General features: G+C 31.0%; 1 protein-coding gene across 2 annotated transcripts in view; it reads right to left on the bottom strand.

Moving 5' to 3' along the window:
• tst (twister) overlaps positions 1-9,207 on the bottom strand; it is a 50,941-nt gene extending 41,734 nt beyond the window's left edge. Inside the window, exons 1-4 of one of the 2 annotated variants that reach the window (XM_067273762.1) lie at positions 9,189-9,207; positions 7,356-7,480; positions 4,114-4,220; positions 3,861-3,978 (exon numbers count right to left, since the gene is read on the bottom strand). In XM_067273762.1, coding sequence (XP_067129863.1) covers positions 3,861-3,978; positions 4,114-4,220; positions 7,356-7,463 — 333 coding nt within the window. In that variant the 5' untranslated portion in view covers positions 7,464-7,480; positions 9,189-9,207. Of the gene's footprint in view, positions 1-3,860; positions 3,979-4,113; positions 4,221-7,355; positions 7,481-9,032; positions 9,110-9,188 lie in introns of those variants that run through there. The other variant, XM_067273761.1, reaches the window with a different exon arrangement.
• Positions 9,208-19,783: the final 10,576 nt, after the last annotated feature.

The following is a 19,783-nucleotide window of genomic DNA, read 5'->3' as shown; positions in this document are numbered from 1 at the left end:
GACCGCATAAAAAAAGTCTCACATAGAAAATAACTCAAAACCGTACGAAATAGAATTTATTGACAACAGATGTCAGCACTTGACTGCATCGTCTGGTCTATCGTCTGTTTTACATATTTTTGTCCAGGTGGTGTTTTGTTGACTTAAAAAGTAAATTATTTCATTTTTCGCATATTCATGCAATAATATTACTATAATAAGTGCATTTATGCTATAATAAGTTTATTTAGCTATAATAAGTCAACGTAAGACATGACGAATCGCACGAGACTAGTCGCCAACTATACCGCACAAATTAAAAACTCGCATTAAAAAAATCGCACATAAAAAGAGCGCATAAAAACAGGTTTGACTGTACTATTTTAAAAAAAACGAACTAGTTACTAGTTGTCTGTTCTTCTGTTCCTGCAGCGAGTAGAAGTGCAATATAAATGCGTTGAATGCAGTAAGTAGTTGTTTTTATTATTGTTATATGTTCAGACAATAATGAGAAAGCATCATATACAAATATTTTTCTTCTTTACAACAAGAACAAATAAATTATTAACTTGTAATTAAATTTTATAATAAAATATTGAAGTAAATTATGTCGTTCAATATTATGAATAATTTTTTTCATTAAAAAAAGAAAACGTGAAGATTCTAATGATTAAGAAGTGGTTACTGGTAGCAAAGCTAAGGAATCAATTAGCACTAGTAAATCATCAAAAATTCAGAGCTCATTTTATCACCAGATATAATAATAACTTTTGTTTTGAATATTTTTGTGTTGTTTGGAAATAAACTTACTTACTTTAAAAAACTTTTATTTTTTTTCAAAGACTTTTCATCCTTCATATCTTTATTAACTGTAAAAAAGCAAATAATAATAATAATAGGGGTGTTGTGAATTTTATTTAATAATTTCAATGTGCCACCAGACAAAAAAGTTTGAGAAACACTGCCTTAGGACAACAAGATGCAAATCTTGCCATCCTATTTTAACAAGTGAAGGCATATTTGAATTTCTGTTATGTGAATTGAAAAATTTGAAAACTGAAATTAGTTCCAAGTTGTTACATGCTGTAGAGGTACGAATTCGAGAGAGAAAACAAATGGAATTAGTAACATTTCTCTTTTATTTACAAAATCCACATAACATTTGGACAGTCTTCTAATGTATTTCATCCACTAGCTGCAAAATCTGATATCATTAAGTTATTTAGACAAATATTATTGAGATTATATCTAAATTATTCTATAGAAGACAACTGCAATGATAAAAAAGAGGCAAAAAAGAAAATCAAGCCATAGCTTTAAAAAATACTATGGAAAAATCAATACATAAATATCTTAAAGAACCTGAAGAAGTGACTTCATCAAGCCCTAACACACTAAAAAGGAGTTTTTAGTATTAGAGGGTACAAACAGAAAAACGAAAAATTTAGATTCATTATTTAATACTCTAAAGATGATTAAACCCAGCTCAGTAGCAAGTGAAAGAGTTTTTTTCTATTTCCGGCAATTTTGTCTGCAAAATAAGGACACAGTTGAGTAATAGATCTATAGACGTTCTTTGCTTTCTAAAATCATATTTTCTTAGGAAAAATAAGAGATAAAATAATATTTTTTAGGCATTCATTGTTATTCATTTTCTTTATGGTTTTCTATGGAGTAAATTTTATAGTTTAATGTGATAATCTAGCATTTTCTTTTTGTTTTGTTTTGTTATATTTTTGAAATTTTATAAATATTAAATAAATTAAAAACTTGTAAGATAAGTTGTAAGTATCCCTTATCTCCATTTTTTTGGGGGGATGAAAATTCAAAACCTTTGTAGAAAAGTTGAGATTCAAAAACCGGTTTTTAAAAAATCAGTTTTTGTATAAACCCTACTTTCCATCCTATAGTGGACATCCTTAATTAATCCATAAAGTGGGCACTAGGAGTGCCTTTTAATCAATTACAGTATGTTGTGAGTTCTATGAAGCCCACAATGAGGCAGCTGAGTGGTAATGGGTAGGACCTGACATATCCAAGACACATCACCGCCAAAACATTTCTGGGATTTTTTGACTCATCTGAATTGGTTCCCAGATCTCCAGAATGGTAGATTCATACCTTAACTCAGTGTTTTTCAACCTTTTTCATTGAGTGGCACCCCTGATTGAAAAATAAAAAATCGTGGCACCCTTGACCAGTGGTGGATCTAGAATCTGAATAAAGAAACACTTAACGGGGGCAGATGAACATTTTGCAAAAATGAATATTATGCACAATGCTGGGGTGGGGTCCGGGGGGACTTCCTCCCTGGGAAAAAAAATTTTAAAAATTGACAGTGTGAAGTAGCATTTTGATACAAAAATAGTGTTTCTACGTGTTTAAAATCAAAATTTAAGTCCATTGAATTTTGTCAAAATACTGATGATGAGTTATCTTGAACTACACTTAAGTAAATTTCCATGAAAATGCCTAAAGGTCCTAAACTTTGCAACACCCCAATCGTGGCGCTGCGGTACCCCAGTTGAAAAACACTGCCTTAACTGCTCAGACATCTGACCATCAATTAAAGTCTAGTCAGGAAGAGTGATGTCACTTCTTTCAAATAAAATGGCATCTAAGCAAAGGAAAACTCTTACAGATAGGCAAGAAGGAAATGAGAAACCACATTTGATTAAATGCTGTTGACTTAATTTGCATTCAGAAATGAATAGCTTACCTAACAATGAAAGTATTTACACAAAAAATGTTGTATACCAAGATACTTTACAAGTCTTATATAAATGAATTTTATGTAAATAAATTTATTTCCTTCTTTATTTTCCCTCTTAACAGTAATTTATCAATTGTTTACAACAAACATTTTGATGGGTACAACTAGTATATTATTATTTAACAAATTTGTGTTTTTAGTATTTTGATAACTGTATTTCAATATGATTGGTTACCTTTGTAATTCTATACATTTTATTTTATGCATTTAAAAGCATTATTCTGAGAAAAAATCCACAGGCTTCAACAGACATCTAAGATGTCCATGACAGAAAAATGGTTAAGAATTCCTGTTTTGAATGATATTATGTTAATATAATAGATGTTATAAAAATTAATGTTTTTATACACTTTCGTAAGACAAAATATATGTTATAAAAACATATTTTAATAATTATTTAAATACTATTATTGTAACTGGAGAAACACTAAACTTACATAATACATCCAAACTCCAGCAGTAAAGTCAAGTATTTACACTGTAGAACAAATGTTTTCGGTGGTCTTAAGCCCCATCTTCAGGTTCTGAAGTCTTTTGAACTTAGAACAATGCTTGTAAAGAATGTTTTAATTTGTAAAAATAGAATTCCACATATGTTGGAATCTTTAAAATTCAGCACTTATAAGTTCCAATTGATTGGTTTGTGCTAGTGACATGTCTGATCTTACGATGTAATTTTTTAAATCTCAAATAAGGTCCTTCACCAGAGAGTTGCTGTCTTTATAGCAGATTCTTCACTTATTGCCTTGTAAATTTCAATTATTTACAAGTGTCATATGTGTGCTTCGTTACTTAAATTGTGAATAAGTTTTGTCTGGTCCAGATATGTGTGGATGTCTGTCTCCAGGTTACAGTTTACTGCTAGAGTTTGGGTATATTATGTAAGTTTAATAATAATTTAGCATTATTATTCAAAATAAACGTTTTAGTATATTTACATTTATCAAATTTTATCTAACATTATTAAAATATATATAGGAAAAGCAATTTTAATATGATTATAACAATTATTATGTTATTAATATATTCTTATATATTATAACAGACATTAAATACTAAGTAATAATTTTTGCACTAAAAAATATAATTATAAAAGTAATTTATTTACTTCATTAAACTTTATTACTTCACCAGTGGTCATATTCCTCTCAGCTTTTAAAGTTGTTTGTAAAGGACATAACTCCATTGTAAATAATGAAGATATATTTGGTTTTCGAGGTATATGTCTTAAATAAAAAAAATTATTAATTTTCATAAATGGATAGTATGGGTAATGGATAATAAAACAAATAATATTAAATTAATTGAAACATAATTGATACTTTAAAAATAGCAATTAATTCAATGATTAATTCTCTTACCGTTGAACATTATCTAAATCATAAATAGAAAGCTTTTCTGGGTGATCTAAAATTTCTTCTAATTGTTCAGATAAATCAGGTAGTACAGGGGGAAGATCAAAAACCAACTAAAAGAATAAGTTAAAATATTATAGTTTTTCAAATATTTAAAAAAAAAAAAGGTTTGAAACCTAAATTGTAGTAATTAACTGCTTTCCTCTTTCTCTCAGAAACAAAAACAATTAACTCTATTAGGCATACGAATAATGTAACTTCTATTGTAGTTTGAGCAAAAAAATTTGCAATTTTCTATTATTTTCATCTTTTAATGATGATTATGATTTGTTTTTAAAGTTAATTTTTTCCAACTAAAACTTTTCATATAAGATGCTAATCCATGTTTAAAATTAATTTGCATTAATAATAATGAAATAATTTTTAAAAATTTATAAGAGTAGTTTTGTAGCCTTGTGCTTTATTGTATATCATCGTTACACTCTAAAGGGAAGGATCCCAATCTAGTCAACAAGCAACCTTCTGAACAGTTATTCAATTTATCTAAGAAGTAATAAATTGCTAGAGACTGGTTTGGGATTAGTGGCATTTTTATTATTATTAACTTTAAAACTGTAATAATAATAAAAGCTGATATAACTTTAAATTTTAACTTTTTGGAGGTCACAGCTAATCTCACAAATACATTCAGAATAATTTTTTAAATATTTGTTTTGAAATGGTATAGAACCTGCAACTTTGAGTAACTACCTTAAAGGGATTGGCAACATTAATTATCTAGAATTGCTTTGTCAGTTCGTTTTTGCTAGGCAAAACTTTTTTTTTCTCAACAGTACCTTAAATCGTGCCTGAGACACTACACTCTAATAAAGTAATTTGTTAGTTTTTTAGATGTTCTTTTGTTTTCTGTTTGAAAATGGAGATTATTGCAGATCAAATCAACAATAAAGATTGATTGATTAAAACTGGATGACATTGTTTACATATTAAAAATATACATTGAAGAAACACAGATTGTCTTCTTAAAACAGTCTTTAACATTTACCAAGAACAAAAATTTTTTCAATCATATAGACATCCTTTCACTTGAGACTAAGAAAATTGTTTTTGTCAAGGGTGAATGTGAAAGATAGTTTTAAGAAGACAATTTATGTTCCTTCAATGTAATGTTTTTTTATGAGAAAGAATTGCAGCAGATGTTACTTGAGTCAGATAATGAATGATTGAATCTGAAAATGAAAATCTGATGTCAAAGAAAATGATATAGTAGAAGAAAGTGTAGAAATTTGATACTGAACAAAAAATTTATGATGATAAAGTTAACAATTAACATATAGTCATATATATATATATATATAGTCATACATATATAGTCAATATTCCCAGTTTATAAATGTTTTAGTTCATTAATTGAGAATATTGACTACATTTGTAAATCAATTATTGCAGGTTTCATTTCAATTTACTTTTGACACTGCTAACTCAATAGCATTAATAAAGTAAATGAATAGTTTAGTGTTAGTAAATGAATATTTTAACGTCAGAGTTACTCATATATTAAAGACATAATACTAAAAGTAATATCAATGATTAATTTAGAATAATTAATTAAATTTGTAAACATCTAGAAAAGAATATCTTAAAGTTAGAATCAGACATATAACTTGCAATTTAATTGTCCAGTTTATCAGAATTATGAATTCTCATAAACTGGACAATTCATAAACTAGAAAGATGAATATCATGTTTTACAATCAATTTTTTTACAATCTTTTTTACATTATAAGAATTTCTAAACTAACAAATAATCATTATAATTACTTAATTAAATAATTATTGCTCTAACAAAGCTTGTTACAAATCTATTACATATAATTACCATATGATAGAGCTGAATTAACTTGAATTAACTATCAGGCTAGAACTTGGCTATTTAAGTATACAGGTATTATAAAATTGAACTAAAGGTAGGCAGTTTTGCCATCATCTTACATTAAATTTAATAATTAGAAATAAATTAATCAATTCAGATTATTCTAAAAAAATTGATCCTGAGGAAGACTTAAACCCATAACTTCTGCTTATAATGAAGTTGTGGTACCAATTCTGTTTCCCAGAACTCAATTAGATCTCACTTCCAGATCAATGAATTTACAAGATATAACAATACAGGTTTACTCACTATGACAACTTGGGATGAATATCTATATGATTAAATAGCCAAGTTCTAGCCTGATAGTTAATCTGGATCTCTCATTTATTCATATAATTCAGGGTTTTTCTGTATATAATTATTCAATTTACTAAATAAAAATATACAAAATGTATATTTACAAAAAATTCGTTTTGTATTTTTGTATCCTATTCCATATATTATTTATAAATTGATTCAAGAACAAATTGAAATATTTCTCATTTTATAGTTTATTGATTCCCTTAAAATTTCAAGCAGTATAATTTTTTTATAAGTTAAAGGGTTTTTAAAACTCAAACAGTACCATAACTAGAACTAATATTAGGGGGACCCAAATAAAAATGTGCAAATCTATATTCATCCCTATATCACTGTGTATGTAGCCACTAGTGCTGCAGATAAATACAATATTTAAGAGTTCATGTGCATAAGTGAAGGTTTGTTACATTCAAATCTTTTCCTGAACTTTTTTCTTAGTTGAGTTATTTACAAAGGTAAGAGAGACCAGGTTCCTAGGCCCCTTTACCTTTATAATGGTTACTTTCTAGTTACATTTTTGAAATCAAATATTCAAAAATCCAGCAACAAGTTGCATAACATTCCTGATTGTTAAGATATTTTATTAAAAAATGATTTTATATTATTAAGCATAATGAATATAATTGTGTGTGACACCACATGTTATGAGATTTTGTTATAAAAAACTTTTTATATTTTTTACTATTATAAAATGGTAAAAAGCTTAATTTTGAGGATATAGATGAGGTTTATAAAAAACTGTAAATGCTAATAACAAGTAAAATCTTCATTAGTCCAACTTCTCTTCAGATATGACGTGACTATTCACTGTCTCCCCATCCCCTGAACCTTTAACCACCAAAATTTATTAACATCAATACTCCTTAAACACAAGCTAATGTTCCACTTTTCATTTCTTAATCTTTACCCCATCCTGAGATATTAAATGAAATAGTCAAATTTGATATGATTCCAATACTTTCTCTTGTTATGTATACATAATAGTTAAAAAAGTAAAATTTATAAATCAACTTACTGTAGATTTATTAATATAACTGTCATCTTCAGGAATTAAATCAAATTTTGACTCTCTTCCTAAGTGAATAAGTTCAAGATTTTCTAATTTAATATCCATTGGTATCATATATTTGCATATTTCTACTGTAAAATAAATAAATAAAAAACAATGTAATATTATAGACATTCAAAAAATAAAATTATGAATAGATCTATAATGATAATGTTAAAAATAGTTGACATTAAATTACATTAGGTTTGACTAAAAATGCTTTTAATAGTAATTACATGAGTCTATTATCATTACTATTTAATAAAATGTAATTAAGAATAAATTATCTGAAACAAAATGATATAACTACTAAAAATCAATATGGTAATTAAGATAAAGATTTCAAAATGAATTCATCTACTCAAAAATTTATTTAACTTATTAAAGTATCAAGTTATTGAGAAAATTCATGCCAACCTTTTCACAGTCATTCAGAAATATAAACTGATGGATTAATTTGAACAAAAACTTTTAAATTTAAAATTAATTTCAAAATTAATTCTAATTTCAATAGTTCTCAACTTAATTATTCTTTCTCAGAGACTCTTGTCATAAAACAAAAATAATGAAGTTAATGGGATACTATTTCCAAGTTTGCTCATAGATCTCTATTTAATATCACTTATGTATATTGTAACAAATTATTGCTCATATGTACCACAATATAATATGATAAAACTGTTTAGATGTACTGCACTTTAAATCAACACTTAATATTTTAATTAATTAATTACAGTATTTCATTAACACAAAGATTCATAGAAACACAGACAACCACATACACAAGTACGCAACTTTTTGTATGAAATTCATTTTATGTTAATTTTTTTATTTAATTTATTATTAATCCATTATATCTTTATCTCTCACTCTGTGTGCCATATCAGAACATCCTGACATCAGCGAGCACTTGGCACAGGTTAATAAGTGGTTAGTAACACGCCAAGGTGTATCCTGGGGAAGTTACATCCAGAGTGGTTTCCTATTGCCTTCTCTAGAGCACGGTGTTACACGAAGGGAAAGAATGCCTTCCGGGAGGTCTTGTAAGGGAAACTGGCCCCTATTCAGGTGTTACTAATGTGGAGAAAACCCAGAAAACTCCACATGGCCAGCCCGTCTGAGTGCGGCAAGAACCCGTAACCGAACTCCCAGTATTTAGCGACAGAACCGCTTGGCCACTGGTCAGCTTATCTTTATAATAAAATTAAAATTAAAATGATTATTCTAGCCAATCAACTTCTTGGAAAGTTAGTTTCATTTTTAGTTTTGGGTGCTATTGGCATAAGCCCAAGTGAAACACGAATAAACTTATCAGCTATTGTTATATAGAGCATGTTTATTGCCCATTACACTATTACATTTATTATTTATTTGTTGTACTATGCCATTATCAAGTGCAACTGATTAACAGGAGTTAAAAATATTTTTAATGCACTAGTTGTAAGCCAGGGGTTGACTGTATTAATCATGGTTCAAGAGTCAAGAAAGAGTCTTAATTGTATACTTTCGAGGCAAATTATACTATTTAATAAAGTTAAAATGTAGCCTGAAAGCAATTTGGCCAGTTAGATTACTGATTAATTATTTATTCGTAAAATTGTAATATTCTTTGCAATTTATTTATTGAATCACTTAATCACTAACACTTTATCTTATTATCTTTTAGACAGTTGAGTTTTGAAAAATAAATAATGTAGGACAGATAATACAGTACATGTCTATATTAAGATTGGAAAAACCTGCAAAATATTAATGAATATGTTATTGCATAAAATCAATATTTACAACAAAGAAACTAACTTTTTCAATGACTTACGTACGTAAACAAAATATATTTAATATAATAAACTTCAGGTGTTAATTCCACATGTTGCGGAATTCAGCGCCACCTGGCGTCATAATTTAATTATTTTTAAATCAAAGGTTGAAACAGTATCCGCCTCAAGGTCCTAGAATATATTCTAGGACCTTGTATCCGCCGTACTTAATTAGCGCAAAATTAATACATTTTTAAAAGTCTAACTATAGTCTTGTATTATTGACATCGCCTGATTCATTTATGCGTTTCAATCTTTGAATATTGGAAAATATTTTTTGCTTCGTATTCACAAACTTGAAGAAAATTCGCAAATCACCTGGCGGTACCCTCTTAATGTGTAGGATTCGAATTGGTACAAAGTCCAGAGTACTGTCATTTACCACGAAGACTACGGGGAACGACATTATTGGGTGCGTTCATTAATAGCGGTCGTTCTGCGTCTCCGCTACTACGGGAGTGCGCTGCTGTTTGTAGGCATTTAGGAACGACGATGAAAGAAAGAAAGATGGCGGCGTCCTCACTATCGATAGTATCGTGATGGAGGAATCTACAATTCTGAAATATGAGCTTTTAAAGTCAAAAGAAGGGTCCAAATTGTAAAATTTAACCATAAAATGGATTATTTGTTGAAAGAGCATTCAAAATAGCCATGAAAAAAATTAGAATGCCGGCTACCATTCGAAAAGACACTTACATCATCGCGTGCACTAACTTGTCCTTTCACAACTTCTAAATTTTCATTCATAAAACCATATAACGGACCCCAAAACGATACTATTTGAGCCATGGAGGACGCCATGTTGCTTTCCACCGTAAACTACTGTTTGGGGTTTCTCATTTCTCGGTCTTTTGCTTGTTCCGGGATTCCGGGATAAAAGTGAACTGTTTCCCGGGATCCCGGAAAATTCCCGGGACAAAATTAATTATTTTTAAGATATACAGAATATCATAAAATCAAATGATATAATTATTTTTTGTTTTTTTAAAGTAATTTAATACGTTCTGTAACCTCCAAAATCAGCGGCCGGATGGCCGAGCGGTCAAGGTTAGCAGCTTGCTGATCTGGGTGATAAAAATCAGATATATAAGGAAATTCAGAATTTAATAAATTATTATGTGATTTCTATCAAATATTTTTGTACGTATGTAACTTGACAGTTCAAATATTTATTCTTATGTTGGATGGCCAGATGACAGTTACCAGCAGTAGTCTACAGTTCTGGGAATCCAGGTTGAATCTGATGTGCAGTCCCAAGGATTTTTTATGGATCTCTTTCAGATATATGGGGCTTTCTCTCACCACCCGGTCGCTCCATTGTGGGCCTGGCCAAATCCATAATGGGCCTACTAAAAGAGGCCCTCTTAGTGCCCACTGGGCAGAAAGAGTTTTAAAAAAACCTCCAAAATCATATTAATAATGCCGTGTAAGATATACTGGTATATTAAAAATTACCTTTGAATTACGTAGAAATTTTCAGAAATGGAAAAAATTTATTAAAGTTTGCTGGAAACTGCATACAATAAAAATGCCTTTAAATTGAATTGAAAATTTAAATTAAAAAAAAATGACCTTAGATCAAACATCTAACTTAGAAGGTAATTTTTGTTTTTTAAATAAAATATAATACAAAATTTTATAAATTTTTATAAGATTTTAAAAAGCAAAGATGGTCAATACTCCGATCACTCGATCCGATTCTTATTTTAGTAATGAAAAGTCTTGCTACCGAGAATGCCTTTTCTGATCAAATTGATGTGATTGGAATCGTGATTAATGCATTTAAGAGAAAATGTTGTGTTTTTCACCTGTAGCCTGGAAGATTTCTTGTTCGTTTTCGAGATTGTAGTACTTCTTTTGCTCTCTAGTATTCTTGATTTGTCTACCTCGACTGCTTTAATATAAACATTATAGCCCAATAGTTCGGCTGTCGTCTGTCTTTAATAATCAGGTTTATGAAGAAAAATTTCATACTTGCATACTTCGTACTCGTTTGTATCCTTGCCCAGGTTCTGACAAGTAAAGAACTTTGAGAGTCCTGCCACAAATAAGCCACGTATTGATTATTGACCATCAGTGCCGTAACTAAAACGGTGCCAGCGGTGCCCAGGCACAGGGTGTAAAACCCTAGAAGGGGCGGTAGAACATGACCTGGACCAAGTTTTTATATTCATAGTTTTGGGCGTAGTTACAGAAGCTCGCACCGGGCGCATAAAAGACTAGTTACGACGCTGGTTCGCCATTTGTGACATACCATAATAAGCCAAAATTTAAAAACTAAAAGATAAGCAGATTTAAAATTAATAAATACAAATGTATTCTGACAGTTTATGAGTTAATTATACTTTCTATTGGCAAAATTTCTTCAACCTTAACACAAAATAAGATAAAAGTGAATTTTTAAGAAATTTGCGGATTTCCCGGGATATCACACTCGCTGTCATTGGCCCATTACCACACGTAACTGAACGGTCAATTTCGTGTTTTAATTTTACCAATTAGCAAACAGATTTACAGAGAGTGCCTTTAGTTTGTAATTTAGCAAATATTTTTAATATTCATCGAAACAAAATAAACATAAAAATTATTTCTATTTAAATTACAGTGATACCTCGGTTTTTGTCAATAATTGGTCAGAAAAGAATCGACGAAATCCGAAACCGACAAAAACCGAGGCAATTATTTCCATATGAATCAATATAAATCCAATTAATTCTTTTTAGACACTCCAAAATACATACCAAAAACACATTTTATAGAGAATTAATGTAGCTTTAAATCAGTGGCGTGGAAAAAATCAGTGAAGCGATGGAAGCGCCGATTCCATCTTTCAATGACCTTCCCTTGTATTTTATACAATATAAATTTTCATATTTTAACGTACTTTGCATTAATTAAAATTAATATTTTATTATAACTGCATTATGTATCTTTTACAAATTTCTATACTACATGTGAAAAAAACGATAAGATTGCTATTGTATATTCGAATAATTCAGGTGGCGGAAGGAATGTCGAAACCGGGTCAGTTTCCAATCAGCCAGATTATATAGGCATTGGCACATGCGGTTTACAGAGCACCAACCTCACCCGGTTTAGCTGGTAGAAGCAACACACGCATAAAGAATCTAATTTTATATCCCGGAGCAGGTTCTGAGCTGTTAGCCGCCTGCCTGTCAACTTCCAAGCAGCCAGATTATAGGCATTGGCGCATGCGCTTTACAGAGCACCAACCTCACCCGGTTTAGCTGGTGGATGCTTCACACATTAAAGCGTTTAATTTTATATCCCGGACCGGTTGTGGGCTGTTAGCCGCCCTGCCCGTAGATATTCGGCCGCACTCGCCCAATTATGTGAATCATGAGTAGATTAGATCAACGGTGGGCAACCCCCGGCCCGCGGGCCAGCTACGGCTCGCGAAAAGTTTCTATCCGGCCCGCGAGATCTTTAATAGATTATTAAATTGGAAAAATAACTAGTTTCCAATTCTTTGTAATTTTCGAAAACGATAAGAGAAATAAATCTAGTAATTAACTTTTTATTTATTTATTTCATATTTGCAGACTAAAAAAATTACAAGTCACAAGAAGGCGTCAATTGACTACTACGGCCCGCGGAAAAAAACGTAAAATTTATTCTGGCCCATGTTATAAAAAAGGTTGCCCACCCTAGACTAGATTTATAACTTAACTCAACCGATAGGAATTTATTGGCATGTTTTTATGATAGTAATGTATAGTTGACAAGAGTTTTAAAAAATCCATTAAAATATTTGATATATTTATTCTGCGTTTATTCTGCTCTGCCATCTTATATTACTTACGGATTTCAATGTTAAACCGCTGATATTACGATTTAGCATGTCCCATCTGTAAGGGGATGCAGAAAAAACGTGTACAATTCTAGTACAGTGTTAAAAAATTAACTGTTACTTTGGCAGCATCGTTTACAACCAAATTTAATGAATGAGACGTACTGTACAATGGTACAAAAAAAGCTCTAGAACTTATTTTCCTTAAATTTACGATTTATGTATCGGTTGTCATAAAAATATCTTTCCACTTCTTTCCCAAGACTACAGATACTCAAGTACAAAGTAACCGGTTTCAACTTATTTTTACTTAAGAAGTAGTTAAATAATTAAGCGATTAGGGAAATAGAAACATAAATAAAACCCTGATGAAAGAGCCGAAGTTTTACTTAAACAGAAGCTTAACCGAACCAATCTCTTGCCGAGTACAGTGGGGATTGATCTCTTCATAATATTAGATGTAATAAAGACAGAAATTTTTCCAGTTCAATTAGAATGACCGAAAAGTTGTAAATTTTGGAAATTTCCGTGAACACTCGGTCCTAAAACGAATTAGTTAGAAAACGAACGACGGACAATCTGTTAAGTTTAACATATTTAGATTTTTACAGCTATGGTGAGAAACGTTTAAAATCTACAACAACCCTGTTGCTTTCTTTGAGGTACACTAGTGATGCAACAAGTGGCATTTGACATTGACCGGTATCGGCACCCTCGGGATTTGGCATACACACACTCCACACCTACCTGGACCGTCTCCGATTCTATTCATTAGCCACTCGTAGGGAGCTATTTCACTAAGTGGATTGTTTTAAGATTTAAAAAGTAAAGAATAATTTGTTATTTTTATGTACGTTTCTTCACAAAGTTATATTTAATTATAAGTTTTTTTAAAAGTATATTCATACAATTGAAGAATTTTTTGTACTAAGCATGTATATTCATCACACATTTTGTTTTACTAAGTAAGTTTTTTTTTATAATTTTAATTTTAGCCCTTATATCGTGGCTAGTGATTCAAAAATTTATTTTAAAAAAGTTTTGGCTCGAGATCATATAATGAAAAAGAAAACATTATTAAAAGAGAAAGACCAATGCCTAAATTAAATATAAATACGTCAACAAAAAAATTTCGACATTTTGACAATAAAATTTATGACGAATGACGATTCTTTCGTAAAATTGAAGCAATTTGGAAATCAAAGCGGAATAGAATTTAGACAATATAAAATAAATATTGAAAATTATAACAAGATAATTACGATTAATAGATATATCTAAATTAATAGATGTTATATGTTTTTTCTCAAAGCAAGAATTGGCATTTAGAGGGCGTAGGGAATTTATTGAATCTAATAACGGAGGTAATTATATTGAACTTTCTTATTTATTAAGTACGTCAGATAATCTATTAAAAATACATTTAAAGAAGTATACGGTTTTTACTGGCTTATCGAACAAACGAATACGAACGGGCCCTGACGCGCAATTAATTGATTGCCCCTGTAAGTCGGCTTCTTACAGAAACACAGCTTCCCTATCATCAAATGTCACGGCACGGCACTGGACTTCTTTAAATACTAAAAGCAATAAAAAATTAATATTAAAAAAACTAATCTAAAGGAAAGCATTGGAATTGTTTGGCTAGACGCGTGGGATAATGTCTTGTCTTGTAGAAGTTGGTTAGACATGAGCTTCTAGCCTATATCGCCCTTTTGCTAAAGTGTGACGTAATTGTCATGTAATAGTAGTTGTACGCGTTTATGATGGTCGTATCGCGGGGAATAATGCCTTCCGGGAGATCCGTTTAAGGGTAACTGGCCCCTATTCAGGCGTTACAGATGTGGAGAAAACCCGGAAAACTTCACGTGGCCAGCCTGTCTTCGCAAAGTATGAACAGAGGACCGAACTCCCAGTGTTCAGGGAACGGAAACGTTGGCCAATGGTGGGCCGTCGCGGGGTAATGCTCACACAACGAGAAACAATGCCACTGAGCCGGAAAACGCGTGGGTCACCCTTTATTTTCGCAAAATTAGCAGCGAAGTCACTAGGACACGCCGACGAAATCCGAGGGCATCGATAAAAACCGAGACAAATTTTTCGCGAAAAAATCGACGAAAACCGAAACCGACGATAATCGAAGTCAAGGAAAACCCGGGTATTACTGTACATTTATTTATCAAGATTCATTTGACATTCTTTAAAATTGCTAACGCTGAATCGTGTTTTGACATTACATAGTTTCGTTTGCATTTACCGCGCATTTCTAAACATTCAAAAATAACATATTATGTAATTACTTCGTTTTCTCGAAATTTTTTCATGAAATCCAACATCTAAATAAATATAAATTTTAATAATTAAAATAAATACGATTATACAAGTACAGTTTATCGTATTTTCAATAATTACAAATAAAACTTACTTTTATTTTGTCTTCTGCCGCCAAACGAGCGGAAGAGAAAATCCTTATTTCTTGAAAAGAATCATAAGCCTAAACATATAAAATTAAAAATGTCATTGAAAATATAAAATTGATAAAAATTCTTATTCTGCCCATCAGAACTTACGAATGCCGAAACACGGGAAACAGCCATAGAGAACAGCAATGCCAGAAAAACGAATAAAATGGCGGCGAGAGATAATAAAAGCCAAAAAATTCCATCTAGTTCAACGAAAATAGAACTGTAGATGAAAAAAGCTAATATATAAATATTTACGCCAAATGCAAAGAAAAATAGCTCCTTTCATTTATCATTCATTTGATTTATAAGATCATAAATCTCTGCGTGCTTTGAGATGATTTCGTCAACATCAGACTTTGTGCATCTATTTCTGGTTAATTGTAATTGTTTTGCTAACTCATCGAATCTCCCCAGTATCAAAACAGCTACTGTTAATGCTGCCGGTATCATCCATAAATAAAATCCCATTTCGAGAGAACCAAGTATATTAAGCGAAACAGTGCAAAACAGTGCTCGAGAATAACTCGATTCCTTCTCTACAACCCGAGAGAAAACAAGCGAGGAAATCAAACAGAGAGAAACGGAACAAAAGGAAAAACAACCACCGAAAAATCTGAACATTACCAATTGATACCAAAACAACTTTTCTCTCTCACCAGTGTAACTCGATATTTTCATGTCAAAGCTTAGTTTTCTGTTACCGATCTGTATAGAAAAAATGCAAGCAATAATCATGAAATAAAAGCCCATTTTCAGAAAAGGATGCATTGCTTTACCGCTATATCTTTCAATAGGACTGCAGAAAACAACATTCTCTTTAGTAGCAAGGTTCTGAAGGACAAATACAAGTATTTGAACAACCAATACAAACTGAATGAGTTTCCTGTAAAATTCTATTATTTTTGATTGTCTGGCGCTCAACTGGCGACAATCGCAGCGTTTGTAATAAAAATCGCCAAAAATTATACCGATAGAGAATATGGGATAAGCCATACAGTAAACACAATTCTCCGCCATATTCCATCTAACTAGAAGCTTATCATTCTATAACAATTCGAAATTTCCACTCTAATGCTATTTTCTAGAAACCGTAACGATTTTCCTTTCTCATTCCACGTGCATTCGCTTACATTATAACGGAAATAAGCGAAATAGTTTACTCATCTATCGGCTGTGCAAAAATTTTATGATCGCAATACAATCGATCAATATCAAAACAATTTGAAATGCGTTTACTTTTGAGAATAAATGTTTCTATATTTTTACTTAGGAATAATAGAATTCGATTCGATTTATAATAATAACTAAGATGTTTATGGATTGGACTATTATTGTTTGAATCGATTGAATTAAGGTAATGCAACACTTGGGCGATCTGCCAAAGGATATAGCGGTAAAGTAATGCATCCTTTTCTGAAAATGGCCTTTTATTTCATGATTATTGGTTGCATTCATTCTATACATATCGGTAACAACAAACTAAGCTTTGACATGAAAATATCGAGTTACTCTGGTGAGATGGAAAAATTGTTTTGGTATCAATTGGAAATGATAAAATATTTTGGTGGTAGAGCATCGTGTATCCGAAATCCGGTTAACCGAAACGTCGGTTAAGCTTTCTAGTCGGACTGTGTCGTGCTGAATCGAACGTTTTTGATACTAAATTAAATTCTAAAGTATAATTGTTTTTGTTTTTATATTTTTCAATATATTTATTTTGTTTGTACAAAATAAAGAAATAATTTTTAACGATACAATAGCCTCGATTATTATAAAAATTTTCGTTAGGCTTAAAGTCGACGAAAATTCAACATGAAGCGACACGCAACGAAGGAAAAATTTCAACATCGGATAGGTTAATATATTTTTTCGTACATAATCGGTTATCCGAACAAATCACTAATCTGAACAACCCCAGTCCCCAATTGATTCGGATAAATAATGCTTTACTGTAGTTTTCTCTTTTGTTCCGTTTCTCTCTCTTTGATTTCCTCGCTTGTTTTCTCTCGGGTTGTAGAGAAAGAATCGAGTTATTCTCGAGCACTGTTTTGCTCTGTTGCGTTTAATATACTTGGTTCTTACGAAATGGCATTTTATTTATGGATGATACCGGCAGCATTAACAGTAGCTGTTTTGATACTGGGGAGATTCGATGAGTTAGCAAAACAATTACAATTAAAACAAAATTTCACAATATTCTCCGAGTACAGAAACACTTATGAAACTACTGAGAAATGAAAAATTTTATTATTTACGAATTAAAAATTACCGTAAAAATTAAATTTATTTTCACAATGTGCCAAAAGCACGGCATTTTATAGGAGGTCATTGATTGATTCGTAATTGTTTTTATTGTTTGTACGGCGTTATATCTCATGAAGCATTTGTCCGATATGTTTTTTATCTGAAGACATTAAAAAAAACAATCTCACATTACTAATAATTGAGATTATGTTCTTTATAATTGACTGTTATAATGAAATCACACATGTATATTAAGTAACCTCAGCTGTTAATAATATGCAAAACCTTTCTGTTGAGCGCAACATAACCATTACTTATTAATCATGGCATTTCAGAAGTGTATGGAAGTAACAACGAAGTCTAAGAGGAAGGTTGTAGTATTGACAATTAAAAGATGAAAAAAGAACTTATCACAAAGCAAGAAAGCATGTGTGGCGGATTTGGCCGCCATGTTTAAACAATATATAAATGAATAATAGTATGATTAATTAAAAGGCCAGCGGCCGGATGGCCGAGCGGTCAAGGTTAGCAGCCTGCCGCCCTGGGGGACCCGGGATCGAATCCGGACGGGTCGAGAAATCCCCAGGAATTTTTCGGGGGGTGGTCCGTCCGGATATGTCGGGCCCCGTCCCTCACCACCCGGCCGCCTCATTGTGGGCCTGGCCGAACCCATAATGGGCTTGCTATAAGAGGCCCTCTTAGTGCCCGCTGGGCGGAAAGAATTACAAAAAAAAATTAAAAGGCCCTCTTATTACCAACAGAGCGAAAGAGGCACAAATGAAGAAAAAAAAATACCAGCCCTAAATGATCTAATTGCAAATTATCTTATAAAATAAAATTAAACTGAATTGTGTTAATTTATGAAACATGTTCCTACCTATCTAAATAAATAATTTCCTGGTTTAAATATTCCTTATTTAAAATTTATTTCAATAAATATTATTTTTCCTTAAATTTTTTAAGCTTCAAATTTATGTATTAAATATAAATTCATCTGAACTATTTGATAAATACGTGGAAAGCTTACAGAAATACCGAAATAGAAATTAGGCTATTTTCAAATTCAAAGTTTTATTTATGAAATAATATCGTGACTATATCTCATATATCATTTTTGCTGTAAAAATGTAAGTTATATAAATATTTATCTGAGAAGAGTTTTTTTAAAAAAAGTATGGAAACACCTACTGTAGATGAAGCGCTGGTAAGCAATGAGATGAATGAGCAAGCTAACATTAAAACTTAAAAGTTATTAATTAGAATCCATATTGGTGTACTAAAATGTCTAAACGTCTCGACCTCAACTACGTATAAAATACATTTCAAATAAATTACGATTTCTTCAACAAATTAAATAAAAATTGAATTTTAAAGTGCTAAAGGACCGCGTAATATTGCATTACAAAGCTGTGTAAATTTAATTCATTAAAATTCTAATTGTCAAAATTTGTTTTTTCTTAAATTTTATAAACGCAAATTTTACCGCTAAAAAAGTAAGTGCTCTGAAGTTTTTAATATATAAAGATATTCTTTGTAAACATATATAGGTGTAAATGCAAATTGTTTTCGCTCGAAGGCACTAAGAGAACTTTTTAATGATTTCGACCAGGCCCAAAATAGAGCATTCGGAGGGTCGAAGACGGGGCTTGACATAACCGGAACAGATTGTCCATGAAAAATTCCTGGGTAGTTGCTCGTCCAGATCCTGGATCTTTTAGAGTGGTTGGCAAACTGGCCAATCAAATCGTTTTATAAAAATATTTTATTTATCTATACTCTTGTAACTATAATTTAGCTAATGTCACGTGTAAATTCTTTTTCTTATTGTTTACTTATTTTCATCTTATTTGACTTCATTTCCATAACTTTCCAGCATATGATCTGCGATCTGTAGCTGCTCTTCTACAGAATATTTGCTATAGAGTACGGATTTAAAGGGGTTAACCCAACGAAATAGGTAAGTTTTTTTGAAAAAGTCAGAAAAAGCTATGAATTATTTATTTTGTAATAGTAAAAATCCAAAACTCTAACTTTTATTTTAATATATTAGCATTATAC

Source organism: Centruroides vittatus, unplaced genomic scaffold (genome assembly GCF_030686945.1).
Source record: "Centruroides vittatus isolate TY-2023 unplaced genomic scaffold, ASM3068694v2 contig_488, whole genome shotgun sequence".
Taxonomy (NCBI): Eukaryota; Metazoa; Arthropoda; class Arachnida; order Scorpiones; family Buthidae; genus Centruroides; species Centruroides vittatus.
Note: the sequence above shows the minus strand (reverse complement) of the source record. Positions and strands in the feature narration are given on the sequence as shown.